A 25,204-nucleotide genomic window follows, 5' to 3' on the forward strand; every position below is an offset into this window, starting at 1 on the left:
TGAAACTTGTCCATTGATTTTCAGTGGGCCTAAGCCTGAGGATGATGAACATTGGATATCACTTTATAAGTTCAACTCCACTACTGTATGACTATGCAGTAGCGATTATTATTTGCTGCCATGTAATAGTGATCATTGCGAAAAATACGAGGCAAATTGATTATTTTTTTTATTTATTACATTTTGAATATTAAATGTTTGGATTTGTGTTCTTCTCAACTTGAGCGACTCTCCCTAAAACGTAAGAGACAATTATTTATATTTCCACTATAAGACTATTAGTGTAATGTTTGTTGTTCGTATGAAGCATTAGGTTAAAGGGGAGCAGGACCAACTGAACAAAGAACATCAAGAAGGGAGCAGGCAGAATTGTGTGTTTTGAATTATTATTCACTAATGTGTCTGTCTAACAACAAAGCTCATACCAGCTCATACTTAAGAACCGCCCCCCCTCCCTGCAAGCTTCAGTGTTGATAGCTTGCAACAATGGCATAGAGACAACGAAAACTGTTTTAAATATTTTTCTATTTTTCTCTAGAGGAAATTGTTGAGATAACAACTAACCTTCTACATTGCATCAAGCTGAATGCCCGACATAATCTTTAATAATTTAAGTTTCCCTTTTTATGGGCACTCTGGGAGCACTAATGGTATAGCTTTATAGTAACATAAAGTGGAAGTGTGTAATTATAATGGGTTGGTCGAAAATACAATTTTGAAACACATAATTTAGCAGAGACATTAACTGCTGAAGACCCTTGTGCTGTTTTCCTGTTCAGGCATTATGGGGTTTTCTTTATATTGCAATATGGATCTCTAACTATGCAGACTTACAGAAGTGAAATGAGCCTTTTCTAAACCTCGGTTGTTAAGAAACTGTAGGGGTCTTGTGTTGTCAGCTCTATTCCAGTACTACTATTCTTCCTATATGTCACACAATCTTCATTGTGTTCAGCCTGACAAATAGCCTTCTGCCAGCAAGCTGTTATTTATTTCATAGACAGAAATTTGAGGAAGAGAGAGAAGCATTCTTTGGGTTGCATCTTAAGAGTATGTGGAGAGGGTTTGGTGTTGCTTATACCAGCCCCTATGCCTTATGTACCTGACCCTGGCTCCTCCATTTCTGACTTTTGTAAGTTTACTGCGAAGATCAGAAGGGAGGTTATAAACTCATTCAGCAGAAAATGCTCATAATCCACCCCAGAACAGGAACTCTGAAGGTCAGAAGTGGAGCTGACAAGGACAGGGTTCCTTGTTTAATGAGAGAAGATTTATTATTTATTAAAGTATTTTTACTCTACTCTTCAGTCGAGCAGGCTTCCAAAGATAAATTAAAACCAGTGATAAAACATTTAAAAAGTAAAAATTATGCATGTGGTCTTTAAGTGATCTGTTCAAGAAAAGTGACTATATAATAGCAGTTTGCTTCATTGACTGATACTTCTTTCCTCACAGGAAACCCAGCCAGATGGGCTGGGTATAAATAAATAAATTAATCATCATCATCATCATCATCATCATCACAGGGCAGTTTCTTGAAGTGACCTCTGTGAGGGGGAGAAAGGGCCTAGAACAGCTGGTGAGGCAGCAGGTAGACATGACTGTGGTGGTGGTTTGCCTCATTGGCTGCCTCTTCTTCTGTTCAAAGTCAACTAATCTATGTCGATTTGATTAAAAAACAGTCCCTCATTGTGTCTCAACTCAAGTCCCCTTCATGTGTGAATTGCATAACTGAGCATGATAGGATGAGTGGAGCAGTGGCGCTACCTCACTGCCCCAACCCTGAGGTCATGCAGCTCCTTCACCCTTTCTGTATGTTAGGTGTGGACATATTCAAGAGAGGCCCTATGTTCAAAAATTTTCCATATGTTATGGGACCCCAGTCACGTAGGGTTTTGGAACAAGTGGGAGGTTTGTGCATGAAGATGTCTAGAGGGACCGAGGCACAGAAGGCTTGAAGAGCAGCCTAGCTTCAAGGTGGAGGATAGTGGCATGGCCCTGCAGCCCCTTTCTATGCCCCCTTTATATGATTCATGTGTGAAAGAGTCAATATTGGCTGATTGTTTTGCAGTGCAGAACTCCAACCTTTAAAACGATGAGGGGAAAGTATTTCCAAAAAAATTAATGCAGGAGGTTTGATGCTTTGTAGTAATGGTACATATTTTTGCTTTCTTACAGAGGATCACCAGACAGGGATGGAACTGTAAGTATTTAAAGGAATTTATATATTGATTTAGTCTTAACTTTAAATTAGATGTGTCTAATGGAAAATGCTTCCCCCATCCTGTGAATCGTCATAAGCAATTTTGAACCCTTTGCCCTATTTCTATTTTAATATAGTTAATAATATTAAAATGATCAATGTTGATACACTGTCTGATGTGGATTGGCTTATATCCAGTGTCTAAGGCCCTTCTCCCAAAACTTTTTGGGTCAAATGATTATCAAGTGAGATAAATTTTCTAATAATCGTCATAAATACGATGAACAAAGACAAACAATTACATGAAAGATGAAGAAACATTTAATACCTGCAAATATTTTAAATTGGTTAAAAATAACAATTCAGGAAGCCTTCCTGTAGAGAATAGAAATAGGAGAAGGGTTGCTGTTGAGTTACTGTTGCTTTTATTTATGGTTTTAGGTTTTCTGTCTCTGCTAGAACTGGACTTTAGAAGGAAATGTACCACATCAGCTATTAGGCTTTAAGTTTGCAATGAAGAATGTTGGGCTCAGATATGGATTTTACTTCACTTTTTATTGATTCCTGACTTTAAAACTCCCATTTAAATTTATCTTGTGAAGACTCTAAGGAGAATTGGAGCATTTGTTAGTCTTCACCAGATTTTCAGCAGTGGAATGGAAACACTACCAGCCATAAACAATGTCATTTCTCTCCTAAAATTAAAGGAATTGGAGTAGTAAGGGCCTTTCCAGATGACCATTATTTTGCATAATAAATAAGCTGCTGTTTCATTGGTCTTGATTCAGATGTCTTCCTTAAAGAAAATGCATCTGTGTCTGGAATATGCATTGTCCAAGCATGTACTATGTCAGTGGGGAAATTGGGTTCTTCCCTACTTAGCATGTCCCTTGCTATTTTGCGAGTGCTTTGCAAGGATGCATTGCATGAGTGCCACAACCACAGATAGAGCCATTAGTGATGAGTGCTGACTTCCCTGCCTGTGATCATGTTTCTTCATATTTCTGGTGTTGGAGCATTTATCTTCACAAACAGTGAGAAAACAAACGAAGGCTGCTTTTTCTTTTCTTCCTCCTGCAGCAATGCTCTATTGCAAATCCCCTTTTCCATTTATTTGGTTCTTAGAAGGCTATGCCGTTCCTTCTCCAATACAGGAGTGCACATCTCCTGTAGGTTTTTATTTTTATTTTTTAAGGGCTGAGCATCTGTCCCTATACAGCAGAAATGCATAGGGGGGAAAGAATGGGTGTGAGAGAACTATACAACTTTAAATGGGGTGAAATATCATACTAGTGGTGCTGGATAGAGGCTAGCCCAATTGTATCTTGATAAATAACATCAAGGGGTTGGCGGGGCTTTGTCTTCTGGAAAGGCCCTAATAATTTTTTCTTTCTTTCAACTTCTGTCTATTTAAACCTCTGACCCAAGATCCTTAATCCTAAACATATTTACTTGCAAGTAAATATTAATGATTTCAGAAGAACTGAACGTCCAAGTAGATGTGCTTAGGGTCACAGCTGTAGATTGAAAAAAGCCTGCATCCACACATCCTTCTGCATCCCCATTGTGTTTTGTCAAGCGCTTTTAGCTTAAAGATTCAAAAAGCAGACCACATTTGGAACTCTATACTGTTTTTAATGGTTCAGCCAAGGCTCTGTTCAGCAGAAGAAAAAACAACGCTGTTCACTTTCCCAACTTGCACGTTGATTCCACCCCACAGTCCCCGTCTGTGTTACACACTTAAAGAAGTAACTGGTGCACTGCCCCTTCAGGCACTTCACATACCCGAGATCATGTAGAGAGTCCCCACATGCCCCCCTCTTGTCTCATGCTGGCCCTCTCCAACACCGTCAATGTGTTTGAGGGAATTCTGAAGGGGAGAAGTCTTCCTAATGCCCCCGTGAGCTGGAATTCCTGAGCATGCGGGGTTCCAGTTCATAGAAACAGCCTGCACATATTCAGCAGTCTTTCTCCTTCATTCCTGTCCCCAACAGATCAACAATGTGGGACTGGAAGAAGGATGATATGATATGGAGGGAAATACTTGGTCTAAAAAGGGAGGAAGGGAACACAGAAACCCGGTGCGAGAAACAATCTCCTCACTTGTTCACCACCACCCAGTTAAATTTAGCACCAAAGTGATGAACGGAAGGCAGAAGAGGAGACGTTTTTTGCAGATATGGGCCACATTTGCACTATACGTTTAAAGCAGTATCCTACCACTTTAAACAGTCTAGAATCCTGTGAAGTGTGGTTTGAAAAGGGTGCTGAGTTGTTGGAAGAATCCTATTCCCCTCACAGAACTACAGTTCCCAGGGAGGAATCCAGTGTAGTGCTATGGCTATCATTCCAGCTTGCCAAATGGCACAACCCCCTCTCCCCAGCTCTGTATGCTATTCTAGGGGTTCTCCTGACACACACACCTGAGCCTGTTTGGAGACACACAGGAGGAGAGGAGGGAGGAAATCCCCATTGCACTAGTGGAAGTCCTTGTGTGGGCTTCCATTAGCAGGGACTAGTTAGCTGAATCCTGCCTGTAAAGTGGCTTAACAACCCCTCTTCCCATAGAACTCTGGGACTGTAGCTCTCTGAGGGACGCTGGGGTCTCCTAGTAACTCTCATCCTCTGTGAGGCAAGCTGAGAAGCAATGAGCTGCTGAGCAATTTTTTTCCTTGGTGTTGACCACGAATGATAAAGGGCTTTCTCTGTCCATGCTGGTTCATGCACCGTCACCACCTCGGTGTGTTCCTTGTGACACACCAGTGCTTTCCCAAGATTTTTCATTTGAGGCCTTCACTTTTATGTTTGTTGGTGATGTTCCTCATGTAGCATTTTGCTTTTTGGAGGCTATGAGAACGATGCTAACTTCATCTCTCATTTAGCACAAAAAAATTACATTCTCTTTAAAATTGTATACAATCCCTTCTCACGTTAAGATTAAGAGAAGGTGCTTACTTTGTGAAACATGAACCTGAAGAATTTATTCTGCTATATTTAGTATAATGTAGCCTTATTTTAATGCTGACTTTGGAATTCTGCACTTGCAGTTTTTAATCAGATTAATAAAGAAGAAGAAGCTAAATGACCAGAATTTTAAAGTATGCTTGAAAACTGTTCATGTTATTGGCCTGTTTTTTAATTACTTTGTAGACTAGAGGTCATAAAAGGCTGTAGGTGATGATCAATAGGAAAAGAGTTGGCACTTAGAGAAGGATCATATTCCCTAGAACTCTTCAAGACTTACATAATACCAAAACGTTGCTAACCTTTTTCTTGCACAAAACCAGGATGAAAACATTCACTGAGTCACTTCTTGTAGGTTCACTGAGTCACTTCTTGTAGATATGTGTTCAGTTACAAAAGAAATGCTGTGTTATATTACAATACTCTAAAGGGCCACTGCAATGGCTGCCACATTAAATAAAGCATGTTCTGTAGAATTGTATGAGGACATCTTACTCAAAGGAAATACGGGGAAAACATTTAGCATTAGAGATAATTGTATATGCCACTCAGTTATAAGAGAACCAGTTTCTGCTGAATAGAGCCCTATCATACGTTCCAAAATAGTCTGCTGACAGCAGCATTTACATTTGGCAAGTAATGCCTTTGAAAAGTGCATTCTGAGCTTGCTTACTCCATGTAGATTCATGTGTTTTTAAAAAAAGAACCACCCAATACTTTAACCCTTTTTCTATAAAAAAACAAAATCCATTCCAGCCACCCAGCCCTCATCCTCATGATCCACCCTCCAATAACAAAGCAGAGTGTGCACAGGAAGGAGGAAAATCAGTTTCGGTAAGGACATGAATATTGGTTTAAAGCTTCCCGGGGGTTGGTTGGAACAATGTGTAAGCCTGGCCAAAAAAAGTTTGCATGCACAAATGTATGTTTGGCATTGTTTATGCATCACTTACTTCAATGTATTTTTTTACTCCAGGTGCTCTGCATAGGATGCCCAACCACATATGTTTTTGCCCCTGTGATTCTGATGTGTTTCTGTGTGTCCATAGATGTCTAATTATGTTTAGGTACTCACTATGGTTTCCTAATATTCGGTAGTATTTGGATCATTTGTGATGGATACAGGTAACTAGAAATAGAAATGGTTTACCTCGTGTGCCAGGCTCACCTTGAAAACTACATTCATAAGATAAATAATACAGGACTGCGTTCATAATATGCATTAGGAAGTAGATAATTTCATGGATAATTTCACACGTATCATGCAAAAATGGAATATTTTATAGGACATTCCTTGAATGTTGAAGGTAACAGCTGGTTACAATGAAATATTTGATTGATATCTGAACAACTATATGATTATTTTGTAGCTTTCCTCCTCCTCATTAGTCTGCTATGTATTGTATACTTCTCCAGGTTTTGTAAATGGCTCAAGACTATGGGAAGAATTCAGGATTGCTCTAAGGAGATCATTCCATCACTACAAGCATTTCAGCTTGCCAGACAGAACAATCACCCTCTTCTCTCCCCACACCCCTGTACACTGTTTTGAGGGGTTCCCTGATGCCCCCCAGCCAATTTGGGATTGCACGGAGAGGGAGGAGTGGGATCATGGAAGACCTTCTGCTCATTTCCACTAGCAGGACTCATTAGTTGAATCTGGCCCACTATTTGATCACCTGACCGCTTTGGTTTCGAAGGCTTCAGAAAAGAAGTACAGCATATTAAAGTAATACTTATTTAAATTTAGGAGAGCTTAATTAACTCATCACTTCTGTTCAAGTGTATTTGTAACATAGGGGGCTGCCATATACCAGATCATATTATTAATTTCCATTTAATCCAGTATTGTATAATCCGAGTAGTAGCTGCTGTCCAGGTTCTCAGGTCTTGCTACTTGACCAATGCCAGAGGTTGAACCCGAGACCTTCTGCATGCAAATCACATGCTCTACCACCAAGTTGCAGCTCTACCCTCATTTGTCTTGCCCATAAGCCGTAATATCTTCCAGCATGGTGGTCTCTCCTTGCAATTCCTGCTCCTGGCTTATCAGGTTTGAAAAATTCAAGAGTTCAAACACTGGAAATTACTTTCTCAAAGAAGATTGAGAGGCTGGCATTCTCTTTCTAGAGATTGATTAGTAGGGAGCCAGAACCCACTTTAGTTAAGAGACCATCCCAAATTGAAAACTCATGACTTTGTCATATCTTCTAAGAAACTAGTGCATGTTGCTGTTCTCCCCTTTTTAATATAAAACTTATCATTTTTAACTGTGTATTACAGAAGAGAACCAATGGTGCTCCAAATGGGTTTTATTCAGAGATTGACTGGGAAAGATATGTAAGTAAGAGTAATCACCTGGCATTCATACCTTCCCAAGAACATTCCTTATTATAAGAATTTTCTGAGAACTTGCCTCTCTGTTTTGTGTGTGTGTGTTCACTGTGTTTCTTTCACACTTTAGTACATCTCATAATCACAGCACAAAGCGGATAACAATATTTGAATATTCAGGATTTCACTGACATGTCTAGCTGCCCAGCTATCCAACTGGGATCTTAAATTTGGCCCACGTAGAAATATATTGTTCTCACAGTTTATTTATGACCTTCAAACTGCTGAGCAAGTGAGAGTTCACCTTCCTTCTAAGCCCTCCAGCACATGCATAGAATTTAGAAGAGAGGTAGAGTCTTTCCTCACTTGTGCAAAGCTTTAGATTGCCAGGAAACACTCTCACTATCTTATTCAAACTAGGCAGGCATGAAACATCAGTTTTACTACACACTCACCCGTCACCTGCGCCTGTCAGAAGGCTAAAGGAAGATGTGGTGCCTTTTCTTACACAGCAGTTTGGAGAAGGTTAGAAATACCAGTCGTTCCCTTGCTGTTTCTTACCTTCTTCAAACTTGTATGCAAGTGTCAGGGAACTGCCATCGGAGAGTCAGGTGGTGGAAGGGCTCAAGGAGGTTAGGAGACCCTCGGATGCTGAGGAAGGAACCAGCAGGGGGAGAGAGTTCCCGCAGAAACTCAGTCGGAGGGATGGCTCCAAGATACTTCCAGTGAGAACAGCGGAGAGGTTTCTGGACCTCCGCTGGGGACGCCCACTCCGCGCAGGAAACTGTCACGCAGAGATTCCAAAAGGAGGGTTTCCGTTAAGGAACTCCTATGTTGGCGTAAATTCCGGAAGCGCCCACTGACGGATTCTGCCAGCGATTGAGGCAGCCATGCACCCATGGCTCCGCGGACGGGGAGAGTTTAGAAACTGATTGCAGGAGTTAAGAACTCAGCCATTTACGCACAAGCAGCCCCTTAACCCATCACAGCAAGTGAGCTAAGACTCTGCCTCTGACAAACAGATGGAACATGAAAAAATACATAGTTTCCCCTCCGTAGTGATGTAGTTTGCACAAAAGAGAAAACTACAGCTTCTTTCTTTTTCTAGATTACCATGCAAATTGCCATCAAATTTGGAGCCCCTAGCAAAATTGAAACACACCTGTTTCAGGTTTAAGTCTCTGCTGGTTTTGGGAATTGCAACTAGAGCTAGAAAAGGATATGATCTTGGAGTAATTTGAATGAATTAAACCAGCAACAATTTAAATTATTTAAGGAAAATAGTGCATTCATATAGATGTGGATGCGAGTTTACACTTTACTCTGGAACAGAGATACATAAACAACCCTGTGTTCAGCTCAAAGGTTTTTGCTTCCTTTTAGTACTCATAAAAGCTTGAGGGCTTTTGCACATGCTAAACATAAAAATGTTTGCCAGCCATTGTCTTAACTGCAGTGTCTTTCAATATACCTACTTGAAATCAGCAGAAATACGGTCTCCATGATTTTAACCAGGCAGATGTAAAGATGTTTCATCTCTGAAAGCACCATGCGTGGGGCAGAAAGCAAGCCTGCTTCTGAAAGGCTCTTGGGGCATGAGGATTATCAGCAACAGCTTTGGTTTTTGTCCTGCAAAAACCTTTCTTGAAGTTCTAGGTCAGGCTTCCTCAACCTCGGCCCTCCAGATGTTTTGAGACTACAATTCCCATCATCCCTGACCACTGGTCCTGCTAACTAGGGAACATGGGAGCTATAGGCCAAAAACATCTGGAGGGCTGAGGTTGAGGAAGCCTGCTCTAGGTTTTACAGCCCCAGAACATGGACATTAGCAGTGCTGTCAGAACGCAAGATCTTGGGCTGCAAAAAGCAGTCAGCCCCACACAGCCTTGTGGAAAGGGGGACTAGCTAAGGGTGAGCAGAACAGACCACTTTGATTCTCTTCGCAGTCATTTGAGAAGGAGTGTTTGCATATTTGAGCACCCTTGCTTCAAAGGGATGCCCTAGCCCTACTTTGGAATATCTTCTAATCTTTTCATGTTAATTAGATTGTGCAAAATTGCCTTGGAAGAATGGGAAAGAGCCAATAAAATGTTAAAGACCAATTATGCTAATAAGGTGGGCACAATTTCAGACGGATTTCGTACTGTTAGTATGGAAGGTGTCCAAGTTAATTAGAAGAAATTAAAATTTCTTTTGGAATAGTTTTTGCTTGCTTTAGCTGAAAAGAATTTAAAAGTTCAAGTGTGTTCCTGTTTACAATGATCACCTTTAAAATCACACAACTTGATCTGGTAATATAACAAAATTACTGTGGTCCCTAACTGTGTGTGTGTGTGTGTGTGTGTGTGTGTGTGTGTGTGTGTTTGTGAAGTTCTTTCTCTCCACTTTGTATACCAAGTATATATAATATATATATGCATTATAAGTAAAATAATCAAAATATTACTATTATTTTTAGTACAGTTACTATGCCCAGTTTGAGGAGACTGGGTGTTTGGGTTGAAGTATTATTTGGCATGATTAATATCTATAAATAGAGTGGTATGCTACGATATATTTTTTTTAACACATGTGTCATGCATTCTTTCCAGACATTGTTTTTTGGGAAATGCTTCAATAAATGAGATTTGATATAGAGACAGTATAGTTCAAATAAACTGCTCTTTCTGGTACTACCTTTTTGGCTTTATCAACCAGCTGTGTCTCACTGTAACTGCATTTCCTTGTCATGGTCAGATTCCCTCCTGTTGAGATTTAGATTGTCAAATACTTTTCTCTTCTGCAAAGACGGCCTATTAGAATGGTCTGCTGTCGAAGACTGATGGAACCCATTGGCTTCCACGAGACTCTGGAGTATTTTTTCTGCTGAGAGGTTGAGGTCCTGGTCTATCTTTGCAATTTAGGATTTGCCCTATGTTCACCCCTAAGGGCTTTGCCTGAGCCCAAGTAGTACCATGGTATACCCTGGAGTTGAGAGCAATAAAGCAGGTTAGAATATGATTATAATGCAAGTAGAGGAAGAATTGGAATGAATGCAGTTCCAGCCTGCTTTCGCTCCATAAGACGCGCACACATTTCCCCTTACTTTTTAGGAGGGAAAAAGTGAGTTTTATAGAGCAAAAAATATGGTAATTAATGCCTCTCTGAGAGAGGGAGTAGTCCCACGAAACAGCCAGCAAGACTACTCATTAATAAAATTCATTAGACCCAAAAGTTATGTATAACTATAGACTGGTTGCAAATGTCCCTTTGCTGAGCCCAGTTCTTGAGCACCAACCAGCTCTAGTCTTCAGGCACTCTTGGGTGAAGCTGATTTTCTAGATCTACTTCATTCTGTGTTTAGGCCTGGTTTAGGCACTGAGGCCATCTTGTATTATACCTTGTGTCAGCAGAGAGATGGGGGAATGTGTCCTCATTGATTGTCCTTGATCGCTTGACAACTTTGCATATGATGGTCCATGATGTTTTTCTTGGGAGCACCAGTGATAGGATGCTTGTATTCTGATTATGTTTTTATATGATTATGCAATTTATTACTGTATTTTAATTTTAGTTGTAAATCACTTTGGAGCTTTTTGAAGAAGGAAGCAACATGGGAATTTTGTAAACCATCAGAAAATAAGCAGCTGGTTCTGTTATGAATGTTGTCATGGCCATGTAAACCAAGGTGGAGGCTAGATTTAATTTTATTAAATGAGAGCCAATTTAATCTCTGATACAAGGACATCACTTTTATAGAGCAGTAACCAGAAGGCAAAGGTGCAAGAAGAAAATTCTATTGGCACTGGAAATGAGCCCTTTTTTAGCAAGAGGCCTCATGCAAATGTTTGCATACATAATGCTTTGATGTCTTCCATATTTCCAAGCAACCATTTTCTTATATTAGACATATTCCTTATCTATTTAATATTTTCACCCCACATTCCCCCTACTGCACAGAGTTCAGAGCAGTTAGCACAACTGTTTGACTGCTTGGCTGAGAAAACAGGTTCCTGGGTAGACTCTTTATTCTTAGTTAAGCATAGAGAGCACTGCACATACCAATAGTTTATTGGACAAGTGCTTCTTATTAATATGAAATTGGTGGGAGAGTGGGGAAAGAAAGAGTGATTACTTAATGTTTTGTAAGTACTCTAATTGCTTCACTATGTTTGCTGCACTAGAATTCACCTGAGCTTGATGAAGAAGGATACAGCATCAGACCAGACGAACCAGGCTATATCCTTCATGGTCAGTTTTACAACTGAGTTTGCAAACTCTGAAACAAGTGTGGGTTCAGTTCAAGTGTGGCCACCTGCTGCCATCCTCCCTACCGCTGGATGCCCCTGAAACATCAGCATCTCAAGTTTATTTTATTTTATATATTTATCAAATGTATATCCCGCCCCTCCTCCCAAAGGAGCCCAAAATGTCCAAGAGGCTTTATGAATGAAAAGATAGTGGCCATAAGTAAAATTTAATTTTAAGCAATCATTATAAAAAGAAAAAAGGAGCCAACCCTCATGCCTGGTGTTGAAGGCAGTGATGGTCTGGGTAGGGACCAAGAAACTGAAATTGATCCTGATGGAGGTATTGTGGATGGACCAATCTTATGTCCAGGAATTAGGTGGATGACCTGTTCTGAAAGGGTTGCACTTACTCTGAAGGTACAGGTTCGTAGTCTGGGAGTACTTGCTGATCCAGAATCAACTTACACAGGGGTTACGTTCTGGTGATCAAGTGTAAAGCCAAAATTGCATACAGTCAAAACACATTGGGTTCAGTGGCAGATGGGATTGCCAAAATCATTTTTCCTGGAACCCCACTTCCTTTCCACCCCTTTTATTTTATTTTACTTTAGCCAAACGTGTAAAGCTGAATACGCACAAGTTAAATGTGTGCAGGTTGCTAGTTGCCTGTGTTAGAGGCTCCAGTGGCCCTTGTGGCCTCTAGAAGTGCTAATGCCCAGCTTAGGCTAGTCCACAAGCTGTGGCTATTCCTGGACAAGAATAGCTTGGGCTAAGCATGCTGTACTGATCTCCCACTTGGATTACTGCACCCTGCTGTGTGTAGGGCTGCACTTGGAGACAGTTTGGAAGTTGCAGCTACTGGTAGGGTTCTGGTCCTGAAAATGCTGAGCTGCTAGGCCCGATTCAAGATGTTAATACTAGTGTACAAAATCCTAAATGGCTTGGGCCCAATAGCATTATAGTTTGCCTTCCGCAATATTAACCATCTCATATCTTACGGTGCTGCTGCTGGTTGCTGTTACTCTCTGGAATTTGTAGATCTGTTTTTATCATTGTTGGCCCATGCCAATCAGTTCCAAAAGTTATATTTTGTGATTCAACAACATTTCTCTTTAACTGTGATCTACCTACCAAAGGAAAGCACTTTTATTCCTCAAGTGAATCTGAAGAGGAAGAGGAGGCACACAAGAAATTCAACATTAAGATTAAGCCCTTGCAGTCTAAAGATGTTCTTAAGAGTGCGGCAACCGTTGATGAACTGAAAGCCTCTATAGGCAACATTGCACTTTCGCCATCTCTAGTGGTAAGCAAAACTCTTTTTTTAATATGGTGATTGATTAGTTTTCAAAAATTAATTTTGCTTAGCTTTCTTGTTATATTTGTTCCTAGAATTAGCATTTTTATTATAACAAATCTTGGTTTTATCACACAATGGCAAGGCTTTTTAGAAACTATTTTTGGTTCAGGATGTGTTGAAAAATGTGTTCTGCATGTTGACAGGTTGCTTTTTTAAGTACATTGCTGAACTGCACTAGCAACTTTATGTGCATGCCAAGTACATTTCAGTAAGCCTAATATTTCTCATATCAGTGAATGGCACGGCTATTTTGATCCATGCCAAAAGAAAAAAACATTTGCAGCACTTTAACAAAAAATAATACATTACTAATTATATATGATAGGGTCACATTTTTGTAGGTACACTTTAATTACAGTGGTGCCCCGCAAGACGAATGCCTCGCAAGACGGAAAACCTGCTAGACGAAAGGGTTTTCCGTTTTGGAGGTGCTTCGCAAAACGAATTTCCTATGGGCTTGCTTCGCAAGATGAAAATGTCTTGCGAGTTCCTGCGGGTGTTTTTTCCTCCCCCCCCTTTTCCCCAAGCCGCTAAGCCGCTTAACAGCTGATCCGCTAAGCCGCTTAACAGCTGATCCGCTAAGCCGCTAATGGGCTTGCTTCGCAAGACGAAGAGACTCGCGGAACAGATTATTTTCGTCTTGCGAGGCACCACTGTATAATGCCCACAAGCCAGATAGCCATATATTGATTTTGTGAGCTCAGGAGAGGTCCTTGATCTTTTTTTAAGGGCAGTAGACCCCCTCCTATGCTTTATGCTGAGCCACCCTCTGAGACTTGAAAGCCAGCCATTATGTATGCTTAAAGGTGTAAAGCTGTAATTTGGCAACGTAAGATTCCATGTAAAGTCAGAATCTAATTTATTGGAAATAGTCTGGATTGTTATGTCATAAGGGGCAGCAGAGAATGAATGAAGATGCCATTGTTTTGCCCCTTGGAGAAGGAGAAGCCATGGCAAGTAGTTCTGTGATCTGGAGGATTCCCCCACCCCAACAGAATACAAGGCTGCAATTTGAAAGGAAAGACTGGCACAGAGGGAGAGGTACTTTTTTAGCACTTTCCCCGCATACTATTTCCATCTGAAAATTTTGCACACAAGCAGGACTTGCACTCCTGTAACACTTTCCGGGGAGAAAGCCCCACTGAACACAGGGAGACCTCATTAAGCATGCATAGGATTACACTGTAAAATGTTTTAAATGTATAAGTGGAGATATGAAGTGTGAACACAACAAAAGTGTTTGTCGTAAAGAGAACAGAGCTGTGGTAAGCTACTAGTCCTTGTGTATCCAATGACAGCAACTAAGAAATAACAACAACAACAACAACAACAACAACAAAACAGTACAACACAACACAACACAACACAACACAACACTCTAAAATCATTCATTATAAAATTAATTCAACTCAAACCAATGGCAACCATTGGGCCAGAGCTCCGCAAAGATTGCCGAAGGAGGGAGTCAGGCTGCGCCCTGGCCAAAGGCCTGGTGGAACAGCTCTGTCTTGCAGGCCCTGTGGAAAGATGTCAAGTTCCGCAGGGCCCTAGTCTCTTGTGACAGAGCGTTCCACCAGATCGGAGCCACAGCCGTGTTTTAAATAATAAAATATTTTACTGAAGTGAAATAAAAAGAGGTTGCCAGCCATGAGAGAGAGCTTGGAGATAAAGGCTTTGGAGGACCTTCTGCCTTGTGGAAATTACTTGTACAGTATCCATTTCCAACTGGAGATTCCAGAACTCACAGGAAAGCAAAGGAGCAGGGATGGAGACTGAACCCCTTTCAGGGCAAGCCGCAGTTTGTATATTTCAGTGTGGGCTCTGTCTCTTTAAAGTCTCATCTGATTTGTCTTTGTTAGCATGCAATGTCTTGAAGCTTTGCAAAAAAAAAATCCTACTCACCCTCCTAAACTGTTCAGATTTGAGGGGGGGGGGAGTTGTAGGCTCCCTTGTTAAGGAGGTTAGGCAACAATGCCTTTTAAAAATTGTGTTATGTGTGGGGCCATAGTCCAACAGTATTGCTTGTGAGTTTTGAGGACTGTGGAATAAAAAAAATGTGAAAGTAAAATCTCAGAAGTCACTGTTTTGTGTGCTTGTACATGAACCCATATGCTTTCTCTAAAATTTTACTCTAAATCCAAAGTAGCCAATGTGTTATTGGACTACGATTCCCATCAGCCTCATAGCCAATGGTCAGGAATGATGGGAGCTCTATTCTAACAACATCTAGAGCAGTGTTTCCCAACCTTGTGCCTCCAGATGTTTTTGGCCTACAACTCCCATCATCCCTAGCTAGCAAGACCAGTGGTCAGGGATGATGGGAGTTGTAGGCCAAAAACATCTGGAGGCACAAGGTTGGGAAACACTGATCTAGAGCAGTGTTTCCCAACCTTGTGCCTCCAGATGTTTTTGGCCTACAACTCCCATCATCCCTAGCTAGCAAGACCAGTGGTCAGGGATGATGGGAGTTGTAGGCCAAAAACATCTGGAGGCACAAGGTTGGGAAACACTGATCTAGAGGATGTCAGATTAGCTACCTCTGCTTCTATCATCTGGAAATTTTAATCTAAAGTGAGGACAAGCATATATGACAGCTGAATCAAATTTATATAATTTTGTTCAATTTAGAGAGCATGTTTGGGGGGGAGGGGGAGAGGATGGGTTATCTTTTCCTGCTAAAACAGGTTTTCTTATTATGATAAATGATTTTGCATTGAGGGCAGACTTATCACATACACAAACTGATAAATACATTGCAATACTTTCTCTCAAAGCTTTTGTATAACCTGGTCACCGGAGGCGCTGCTGAACACACAGCACCTGCAGAAGGCTGAATTTTGTAGCTTGCTAGGGAAAACCCACTTAGGTTGAAAGTGCTGCAATGATCAACTTATTTTTGGGAAATGGGATGCTGCTTTAGTGACAAGAAATGCTAGAGATAATACCCTTGGATCACTTCTAAATCCTTAGTTTTGTTTTCTATTCAGTCTACCATTGTTCTAAAAATCAAGGGTAGACTGCTGTCAGAGGGGCACACAAACAAAACGTAAATGTAAGACTTACTTACATGTTACTAATTCATACCTACATTGCAAATATCCCATTTTCCCCTTTGCAAGGAACCCAGGGTTTTATAGTTATGTGAGATGAACAGTGCTTCAGGACTTTTCAGTATGTACCCTCACAGAAGTACTATTCCTGACATTCTTGGGAAAAAGCCATGACAGAATATATCCTGGCAACAGAAAAACTGGAGAACGCCCCTAACTGATCCCTCGTCACTGCTAATACTAACATATATCTATAATTAATTGCTGTAATAGTGTTCTGTGGGTACATAATTGCTTAAAAGCTTTTCAGTTTACAATAGAACAAAATGAATTATCATTAGCTGTTTTTAATTTGCAATCAAATAAAGTTTTCCAATGTTGATGGACTTTTAGCAATTGCATTTTCATCTGATACTTAAATTTTAATAATATGGAACTAGCTACATAATAGGAAGTAGGTGTCAATGTCAATTTTTGTTTATTTATTTGTTGGTCTCAACCTTGTAAACCAAAGCAAATAAACCCTGAAGTTGTACTAAATTAAATTAAACCACATAATGTGTTTTAACAATACTGCTGGAATCACATTTATGTTGTTTTTAAATTTGCTGTTGCATTCTGTTTTTTGCTTATGTGCTGTGGCGGTAGGTCTTTATTCTAGCAAGTGAGCTTTGCAGTCATTATGCAGTCACCAGGCTGTTGCAGCTGGGCTTGGAGGCAAGACAACAGTGCATTATATTGTTGTATATGGAAGCCAGGTTCAAGAGTTGATTTGTGACACTCATTTCCTGGGCTGTGGAAGATGTGGGAACAGTAAATCAGAATGATGGCTTTGTTGCAGTGCAGAAAATGCAGCTTCCTGATCTACTGATGTTGTACGTCTTAAGGAAGCTTGGCATGTAAAGCAGTAATGCTCTTTATGGAGAGCAGGATGCTAATAAGAATAACTGAACTAAATTGCTCTGTAACTACACTCTTTTAATAAGGACAGAATATATACCAAGCAAATTGCATTGCTTTACATTCTTTTCTAAGACAGCAGCACTTCATGCTGTTATATTTAAAAGCAGTAAATTAAGTAAGATATTTGGGGTGTTTAATTCAAAAGACTGTACTCTGATCAATAGAAGTGATGCCTTGTTTTCTAACACAACACTTGGTTCACAATAGTTGGATTCCATCTAGTGTGTGAAAGCATTGTATATTTGTTTTCCACATCCTATTATTGGGTAAAGGGCAAATGCCAGCATCCTCATAAAGTCTTTATATTTCATCCATAAGGCACATAGGGTGGTATATAGAGGACATGGCTGACTACTCTGCTCCTTTAAGCTTTTATAAGAGGCAGAGGACGGTGTGCTTGAGGATATCCATTAGCTAAGAAGAAATCAGGTAGGAGCAAAGACGATTGTGTGGAGCAGTTACTTTAGTTACTCAATTATTGTTTCTGCTGTACCTGATAAGGATGAAGGTGGTCAAGAAAGCAACAGGATAGGCGATTGCAGCTTCATTTTTAACTTTTATTGTCAAGGGGTCTTTCTTTAAATTTCAAAACACTAACAAAAGTCAAGCAGGGTGGAAACTCCAGATATGATTGGCAATTCTTTCAAAAATTACATTTATTTATTATCGTATCTATAGGGCTCCAAGGAGCTCTGGCATACATTGTCCAGGCCTGCAAGTGTTGCCCTTTTGTGTAGGGTTTCACTGTCCCTCTTGCACCCTCTTTTGGGTTCCTTTCTTCCAATCTGTCCTGTCATCCTGTTCTCTAGGCCTAGAATACCTTCTGTTTGACCTTTTTATTCAGCGAAGCCAAGTTAGCCTGACCTTACATTCATTCCACCTGATTCTCCTTAGCCTAGCTCCTCAGAGGTATTCTAACAAGGCAGAACGAGCATGGTGGGGGCAGCATCATGGCAGACTCTACCCCAACTTTCACATGTTCATTTAGAGGTACTAAAGTGAATCTGATGCACATGGCATTTGTGCATGTGTACGGACCTCTTTATATGACCAGGAATCCTTCAAAGGCCGGGTTTCGGATTGTGTAGAGACATCACTAAGCACATACACTTACTTCAGATGTTGAAACATGCTAAAGGTGGAGACTCCCAGCACAGTGTTGGTATCTCCCACCACAAGATAAATTGCACTATTCAGTTATATGTGACAGTAGCACCTATGTTCTTTTCATGTGCCTGCCCCTGTTCACAAAGTAAAGCTAGGGATGGGATGGTCTTTCCCTGTAACTTACATCTCCGCAGTTAATTTCTCTTGGCACTTTTGTCTGCTCCTGAGTCACTTCTAGCATTGGAGCCAGGAAAGAAGAAAAGTGGATGGAGTAGTGAGGCACAAGACAAGCAGCAGGGAGGGTTCACCTTCACCGATAGGACTTTTCTTTTTCTCTTCTTTTTTTAGTGTGTTTCTTTTTTCTTTTCTTTTTTTTGATATATAGTTACTTCCTCCTCCATGTCAATTAAGCTAATAGACTTAGCAATGCTTTGCTCTGCCCTGTAACCTGCTTTAGCCAATGGCCATCTGCTCAAACACCGAAGCATCAAACAGGATTGAGGCACTTGGGAGGGAGTAGCATTTGCTGGATACTGCAGTGTCTCAAAATAAATAGAATAAGGAGGACAACCAGGAGTCCAGATAAGAGACAAATGAGAAGTTGTTATCAGAAATAAACCAAACCTCTTTTGGAATATGAATTGCATATTCATTAGAGGATCCCATAAGGTGTTAAGTACCTTCAGGGAGGCACCTGCTCTAGAGCTGAAAAGCAGAACCAGATTTCTTTCCTTATATAGGAGGGACTTCCATGCACTTATCAGACTGGCTTTACCTGCCAAGCCTCCAGGTGGTGCTTGGTTGAAGCTCCTAAGAGCCGAAATGGTTCCTGCTTCCTTTGGGGTGGGAGGTGGTAGAAATCCCTTTATTCCTTTGGTTGCTGCCTCCGGATATCCCCTCCCCCTTCCTACCAACACATCCTAGGCTTGGCAGTCGGGTTGTGGCTCCAAGGGTAAGGGTAGCGATCTGAGTTGGGTAGGTGTATACCAGAATCTCTTGATGCTGATGGATGACGGGCAGAAGGAGGCTGGGTGCTCCACATGATCTACCATGGGGCACTGCTTTGACATCCCTGACCCACAGGGTATGTGGCTGCGTGTGGAACCCATCACAGAACTCTTATCTTATAGAACTTTCTTGCATGACCATAGCAAGCATGCATGCTTAATGGAGCAGCACATTGGAGGATTGAGGCAGCAAAGAGAATACTTCCTGAGGTCTATGGCAGGGGGTGGAAGGGCAGGTCCCAGGGCCAGTCTTAGGACAAGAGGAAATAGGAACTTCAGGGACCATTCTGGTTCCTCCTCTAGAAGCTCTTCCAGAGCTCTTGTACTTCCCACAAGCATGCAGCCCATGGGTTCCAAAGAGGCACCTCCTCTCTTTGGTGGGGGAGGGATGACAACTCCCAAAAGAAGCAAGCCAACACATTCCCCTCATTGGCTATGATACTGCCACTGCACAAAGCTAAGCCAGCATGTTCCCATTGACCCTGGGGTTCATTCCTAGCCAGGCCACGTAGCAATATGAGGCAGGGTCTGAATCCCCAAATACAGGAAGTGGCAGAGGGGGAAAGACTTTAGGAGTAAGACAGAAAGCAGCCTGCCCTGCTGTTTCCTTTGGAAGTTTTCCTGGTGCTTTTGGTGAACGCCACAGAAGCCACCCAGAAGGGAGCAAGAATCGCCTTCCCACAGGGTCCTCCCTGGGCGTAGCCAGGATTTATGTTAGCAGGGGCAGGCGTCATGCTGGGGGGGGGGGCAGAACCTCAGTTAAGTATTTTTATTGATTTACTTGAGAGAGGCCTCCGGGACACGGCTGCTGCTGCTGCTTGCGTGAGTGTGGGAAGACCGCTCCCTTTTCTGCCAACTCCATCCGGCCTAGGGGGCGGGGCCTGCGCTCACTGCCACAGCATAAGAGGCCTGAGAGAGGCCTCCGGGACATGGCTGCTGCTGCTGCTGCTGCTTGCGTGAGTGTGGGAAGACCGCTCCCTTTTCTGCCAACTCCATCCGGCCTAGGGGGCGGGGCCTGCACTCACTGCCACAGCATAAGAGGCCTGAGAGAGGCCTCCGGGACACGGCTGCTGCTGCTGCTTGCGTGAGTGTGGGAAGACCGCTCCCTCTCCTGCCAACTCCATCCGGCCTAGGGGGCAAGGCCTGCACTCACCACCACAGCATAAGAGGCCTGAGAGAGGCCTCCGGGACACGGCTGCTGCTGCTGCTGCTGCTGCTGCTTGCGTGAGTGTGGGAAGACCGCTCCCTCTCCTGCCAACTCCATCCGGCCTAGGGGGCAAGGCCTGCACTCACCACTACAGTTTAGAGGCCTGAGCAGCTACCGGCAGCAATGGACACAATGGTTTTAAATGTTTTAATCGCTTTTAATTTGCAGCACTTTAAATGGTGGTTGTTGTTTTTTATAATATTATATTATTTCATTATTTTATTTTTGCTTGGGGTGGGATAAGCATTTAGTCAGGGCTATTGTTTCTTGCTTTGTTTTGTTTTGTTTTGTTCTGTTTTGTTTTATTATTATTATTATTCTGTTAAATTATTATATAGTTTGTATTTTGCCTTTTAAGGGGAAGGGTCATGGCTGCCTGGGAGTGGGCCTCAGCCAATAGATTGGGTGGGGCAGGTTCCACAGGGGGAGATGTATTGGGACACCCGATCTCAGTGATCACGGGCAGGAGGAGGAGTTATGCTAAGACCAGACCATGTCATTACCGAGGAGGCAGGTTTAGTCGTTGTTTGAGGACTATCCCTGCCTCCAGGTCTGGTCCTGACCGAAAGGATACAGTAATCAGCAAGGGAAACCCACATGACCTGAAAGTGTTGCTGTGCAATGCCAGGTCAATGATTAATAAAACCACTGCCATCCACGACCTGATTGTGGATGGAGGATTTGATCTGGCATGTGTGACAGAGACCTGGTTGGATGAAGCAGATGGGCCTGTCCTTGCCGCTGCTTGCCCACCAGGTTTCTCTTACGCACAGCAACCCAGGTCATGTGGGCGGGGAGGGGGGGTTGCAGTGATTTTTAGGAAGTCATTAGTCTGCACCAGGCGTCCTATTGGGAAGACCCAGTTTTCTGAGTGCATGTTCTGGAAGTTGGGCAATAGGGGCAGTACAGGATTCCTACTGGTGTACCGACCTCCCCGCTGCACCAAGGATTCCCTGCCCGAGCTGCTTCAGGTCGTGGCGGATATGCTCCTGGAGACACCTAGCTTGGTTGTCCTGGGGGATTTTAACATCCATGCCGACACGACCTTACAAGGGGCCGCTCGGGACTTCGTGGAAAGCATGGCCTCCATGGGGCTGTCCCTGAATAAGTCTGGCCCAACTCATAGCCACGGACATGCCTTAGACTTGGTGTTTACCTCTACGGATGTTGGTGATCTGACATTAACTAAAAGCGAAACAAAAGAAGTGCCATGGTCAGATCACTTCCTGGTGCAACTGGACTTCTCCGCAACCCTTCCCCTTCGCAGGGAGGTGGGACCGATTCGGATGGTCCGCCCCCGCCACTTAATGGATCCAATTGGCTTCCAGAGAGTGGTAGGGGATGCTTTATCCCAAGTTGATGGCCTTTCAGCTGATTCCCTGGTGGCCCGCTGGAATGCGGAGTTAACCAGGGCTATTGACTGTCTGGCTCCGAAGCGCCCTCTCCGATTGCATGGAGCCCGGACAGCCCCGTGGTTTTCCCCGGAGCTGAGGGTGATGAAACAATCGTTGAGACGGCTAGAGCGCCGGTGGCGGAAAACTCATTCTGAATCAGACCGGACACGGGTTAGAGCTCAACGTCGAGCCTACCAAGTGGCAATGGCGACGGCGAAGGGGGCCTTCTTCGCCGCCTCCATTGCATCTGCAGAAAACAGCAGCAGGAGACTTTTTCAGGTGGTTCGCAATCTATCAGAACCACCTGTACCACCGGGGCCTGGTAGGGACCCCAAGATCTCCTGCAATGCTTTTGCAAAGTTTTTTGCAGATAAAATCGCTCAGATTCAGAAGGAGGTAGACTCCACTGTGGGAGCAGGGCCAGGGCGGGAGAGTGCTAGAGTTCTGTCTGGTCCTGTTACATGGGATCAATTCCAATTTGTTACCTCCGAGGATGTGGACAGGCTGCTTGGACGAGTGAAACCGACCACCTGTCTCCTTGATCCTTGCCCATCCTGGCTGATAAAAGCGAGCCGGGAAGGGCTGGGCGATGGGCTCTGTGGGGTGGTGAATGCTTCCCTCTGTGAGGGAGCCTTCCCAGACCCGCTGAAAGAGGCGGTCATTAAACCGCTTCTTAAAAAAACATCTTTAGACCCGGCCAATTTGGCCAACTATCGCCCAGTCTCAAATCTGCCATTCTTGGGCAAGGTGATTGAGCGGGTGGTTGCTGAACAACTCCAAGCACGCCTGGAGGAAACGGACCATTTGGATCCCTTCCAATCGGGATTCAGGCCTCACCATGGGACTGAAACTGCCTTGGTCGCGCTGGTTGATGACCTCCGGCGGGCTAGGGACAAAGGTGAGAGCTGTTTCCTAGTTCTGCTGGATCTCTCAGCGGCCTTTGACACCATCGACCATAACATCCTTCTGGACCGTCTAGAGGGGCTGGGAGCTGGGGGCACTGTCATACAGTGGTTCCGCTCCTTCCTCCTGGGCCGTGTCCAGAAAGTGGTGGTGGGGGGTGAGTGTTCAGACCCCTGGGCTCTCACTTGTGGAGTGCCTCAGGGTTCTGTCCTCTCCCCCATGCTTTTTAATATCTATATGAAGCCGCTGGGAGAGATCATCAGGGGGTTTGGACTGGGTGTTCATCAGTATGCAGATGACACCCAGCTCTACCTCTCCTTTAAATCAGAACCAGTGAAGGCGGTGAAGGTCCTGTGTGAGTGCCTGGAGGCGGTTGGAGGTTGGATGGCGGCTAACAGATTGAGGTTGAATCCTGACAAGACAGAAGTACTGTTTTTGGGGGACAGGAGGCGGGCAGGTGTGGAGGATTCCCTGGTCCTGAATGGGGTAACTGTGCCCCTGAAGGACCAGGTGCGCAGCCTGGGAGTCATTTTGGACTCACAGCTGTCCATGGAGGCGCAGATTAACTCTGTGTCCAGGGCAGCTGTCTACCAGCTCCACCTGGTACGCAGGCTGAGACCCTACCTCCCCGCGGACTGTCTCGCCAGAGTGGTGCATGCTCTAGTTATCTCCCGCTTGGACTACTGCAACGTGCTCTACGTGGGGCTACCTTTGAAGGTGACCCGGAAACTGCAATTAATCCAGAATGCGGCAGCGAGACTGGTGACTGGGAGTGGCCGCCGGGACCACATAACACCGGTTCTGAGAGATCTGCATTGGCTCCCAGTACGTTTCCGAGCACGATTCAAAGTGTTGGTGCTGACCTTTAAAGCCCTAAACGGCCTCGGTCCTGTATACCTGAAGGAGCGTCTCCACCCCCATCGTTCAGCCCGGACTCTGAGATCCAGCGCCGAGGGCCTTCTGGCGGTTCCCTCATTGCGAGAAGTGAGGCTACAGAGAACCAGACAGAGGGCCTTCTCGGTAGCGGCGCCCGCCCTGTGGAACGCCCTCCCATCAGATGTCAAAGAGATAAAGAATTACCTGACGTTCAGAAGACATCTTAAGGCAGCCCTGTTCAGGGAAGTTTTTAATATGTAATCCTGTACGGTTTTTAACACTGATTGGGAGCCGCCCAGAGTGGCTGGGGAAAACTCAGCCAGATGGGCGGGGTATAAATAATAAATTATTATTATAAATTATTACTACAGGGGCAGCTGCCCCCCTTAGCCACGCCCATGGGGTCCTCCTTAGGCATTGCACCTGCCTAAGGCTTTGAAGACAGAGTGGGTAAGCCCAACTAAGGGCTGGCTTAGGCTGGCAAACAAGCTGCATTTCCTCCCCAAGAAAGCAGTGGAGCTGTTGTATGTGCCTGTTCATTTATTATGTCAGCTCCTAAACTGGGGAACACCCAGACGAGGAGGCTTTTCTTATGTAACCTTTTCCCAGGTCAGGATGGTCCAGGTAAAGGAGGTTTTTGAGGAATATTTCTTTGTTTATTCAGCTCCCCAATCACTTCCAGTCTTGTTCTGGGGAGTATGGAAAGGCCATAATTTTGCTCTGTTTGCTGGCTGCAGAGGAGGCCCCCCCCTCCCAAATAACCTTCAGCATCCTCTGAGAACAGCAGTCCACAGTAAGAATTTGTTTTTTCACAACAAGAACCTGTCTTGTGAATCTTGCTTTATTCCATTTCTTAAGTAGATGGCAAACAAATAATTTTTGATTGAAACTGAGGCTTAGTGAGAGGTTTCTTCTGTAGTATTTGATGGAGGAACTACTCAGAGGCTTCTGTTGAGTTGTAATAGGTCTCTTATTGGATTACAAAAGGAAGCTCATTATTCTAAATGTATAACCCACAAGTTTTCTACTCATTTAAATAGGGTGGGGGTGATAGTACTAGCCTGCTTAGCCAGAAGAGAATGCATGTATCTTTAGTTACTTAGTGGATCACATCTATCATCCCTATTTTCTGGAAATGGTTTATTTTATTATCCTTATTAGCTAAAGTAAATCTGATAATGGAAGCCAGGATAATGATTGGCATTTTCCTGACTACTTCTGTTCTCAAGATAACTACCAGAATGATGTCTCAAATAACTGCCAGAAGAATGTAGCAGTATTTGGTTGTATACAAAACACCTGTAACATCACCATCATAACAGTAATATAACATTGAAAGTTTGTTTTCAAGTCAAATAGCTTTTCATGAAAGTAAGAAGCCAAAATTGTTGCAAACGCCTGTTGTGGAGAGAATAAAAACAAGTCCACACTTTTTGAAAGGGTACAGCTTTTAAAGCCCATCAGGATACTCAGTTTACTGCCATATACATATGTTAATGGAAAATTGATTGTGGGGTTTGAGAATATAGTTTCTCTTTATTTGGTGTACCAGCAATGTGTAACTGGGCATTTACAATGTAAGACTGCAATTGTATGCACTCTTATTTGGG

The 25,204-nt window shown here is 43.2% G+C and overlaps 1 protein-coding gene across 26 annotated transcripts in view; it reads left to right on the forward strand.

Moving 5' to 3' along the window:
• The window catches only part of SGIP1 (SH3GL interacting endocytic adaptor 1), a 148,791-nt gene that overhangs the window by 55,469 nt on the left and 68,118 nt on the right, over positions 1-25,204 (forward strand). For 13 of the 26 annotated variants that reach the window (XM_083742959.1, XM_083742982.1, XM_083742981.1 and 10 more), the window contains 5 exons: positions 2,179-2,203; positions 5,924-6,001; positions 7,451-7,507; positions 11,665-11,719; positions 12,858-13,033. In XM_083742959.1, coding sequence (XP_083599085.1) covers positions 2,179-2,203; positions 5,924-6,001; positions 7,451-7,507; positions 11,665-11,719; positions 12,858-13,033 — 391 coding nt within the window. The remainder of the gene's footprint in view (positions 1-2,178; positions 2,204-5,923; positions 6,002-7,450; positions 7,508-11,664; positions 11,720-12,857; positions 13,034-25,204) is intronic. The other 13 variants (XM_083742964.1, XM_083742965.1, XM_083742974.1 and 10 more) reach the window with 1 other exon arrangement.

The sequence above is a fragment of the Podarcis gaigeae genome (genome assembly GCF_964106915.1).
Source record: "Podarcis gaigeae genome assembly, chromosome: 6".
NCBI lineage: Eukaryota > Metazoa > Chordata > Lepidosauria > Squamata > Lacertidae > Podarcis > Podarcis gaigeae.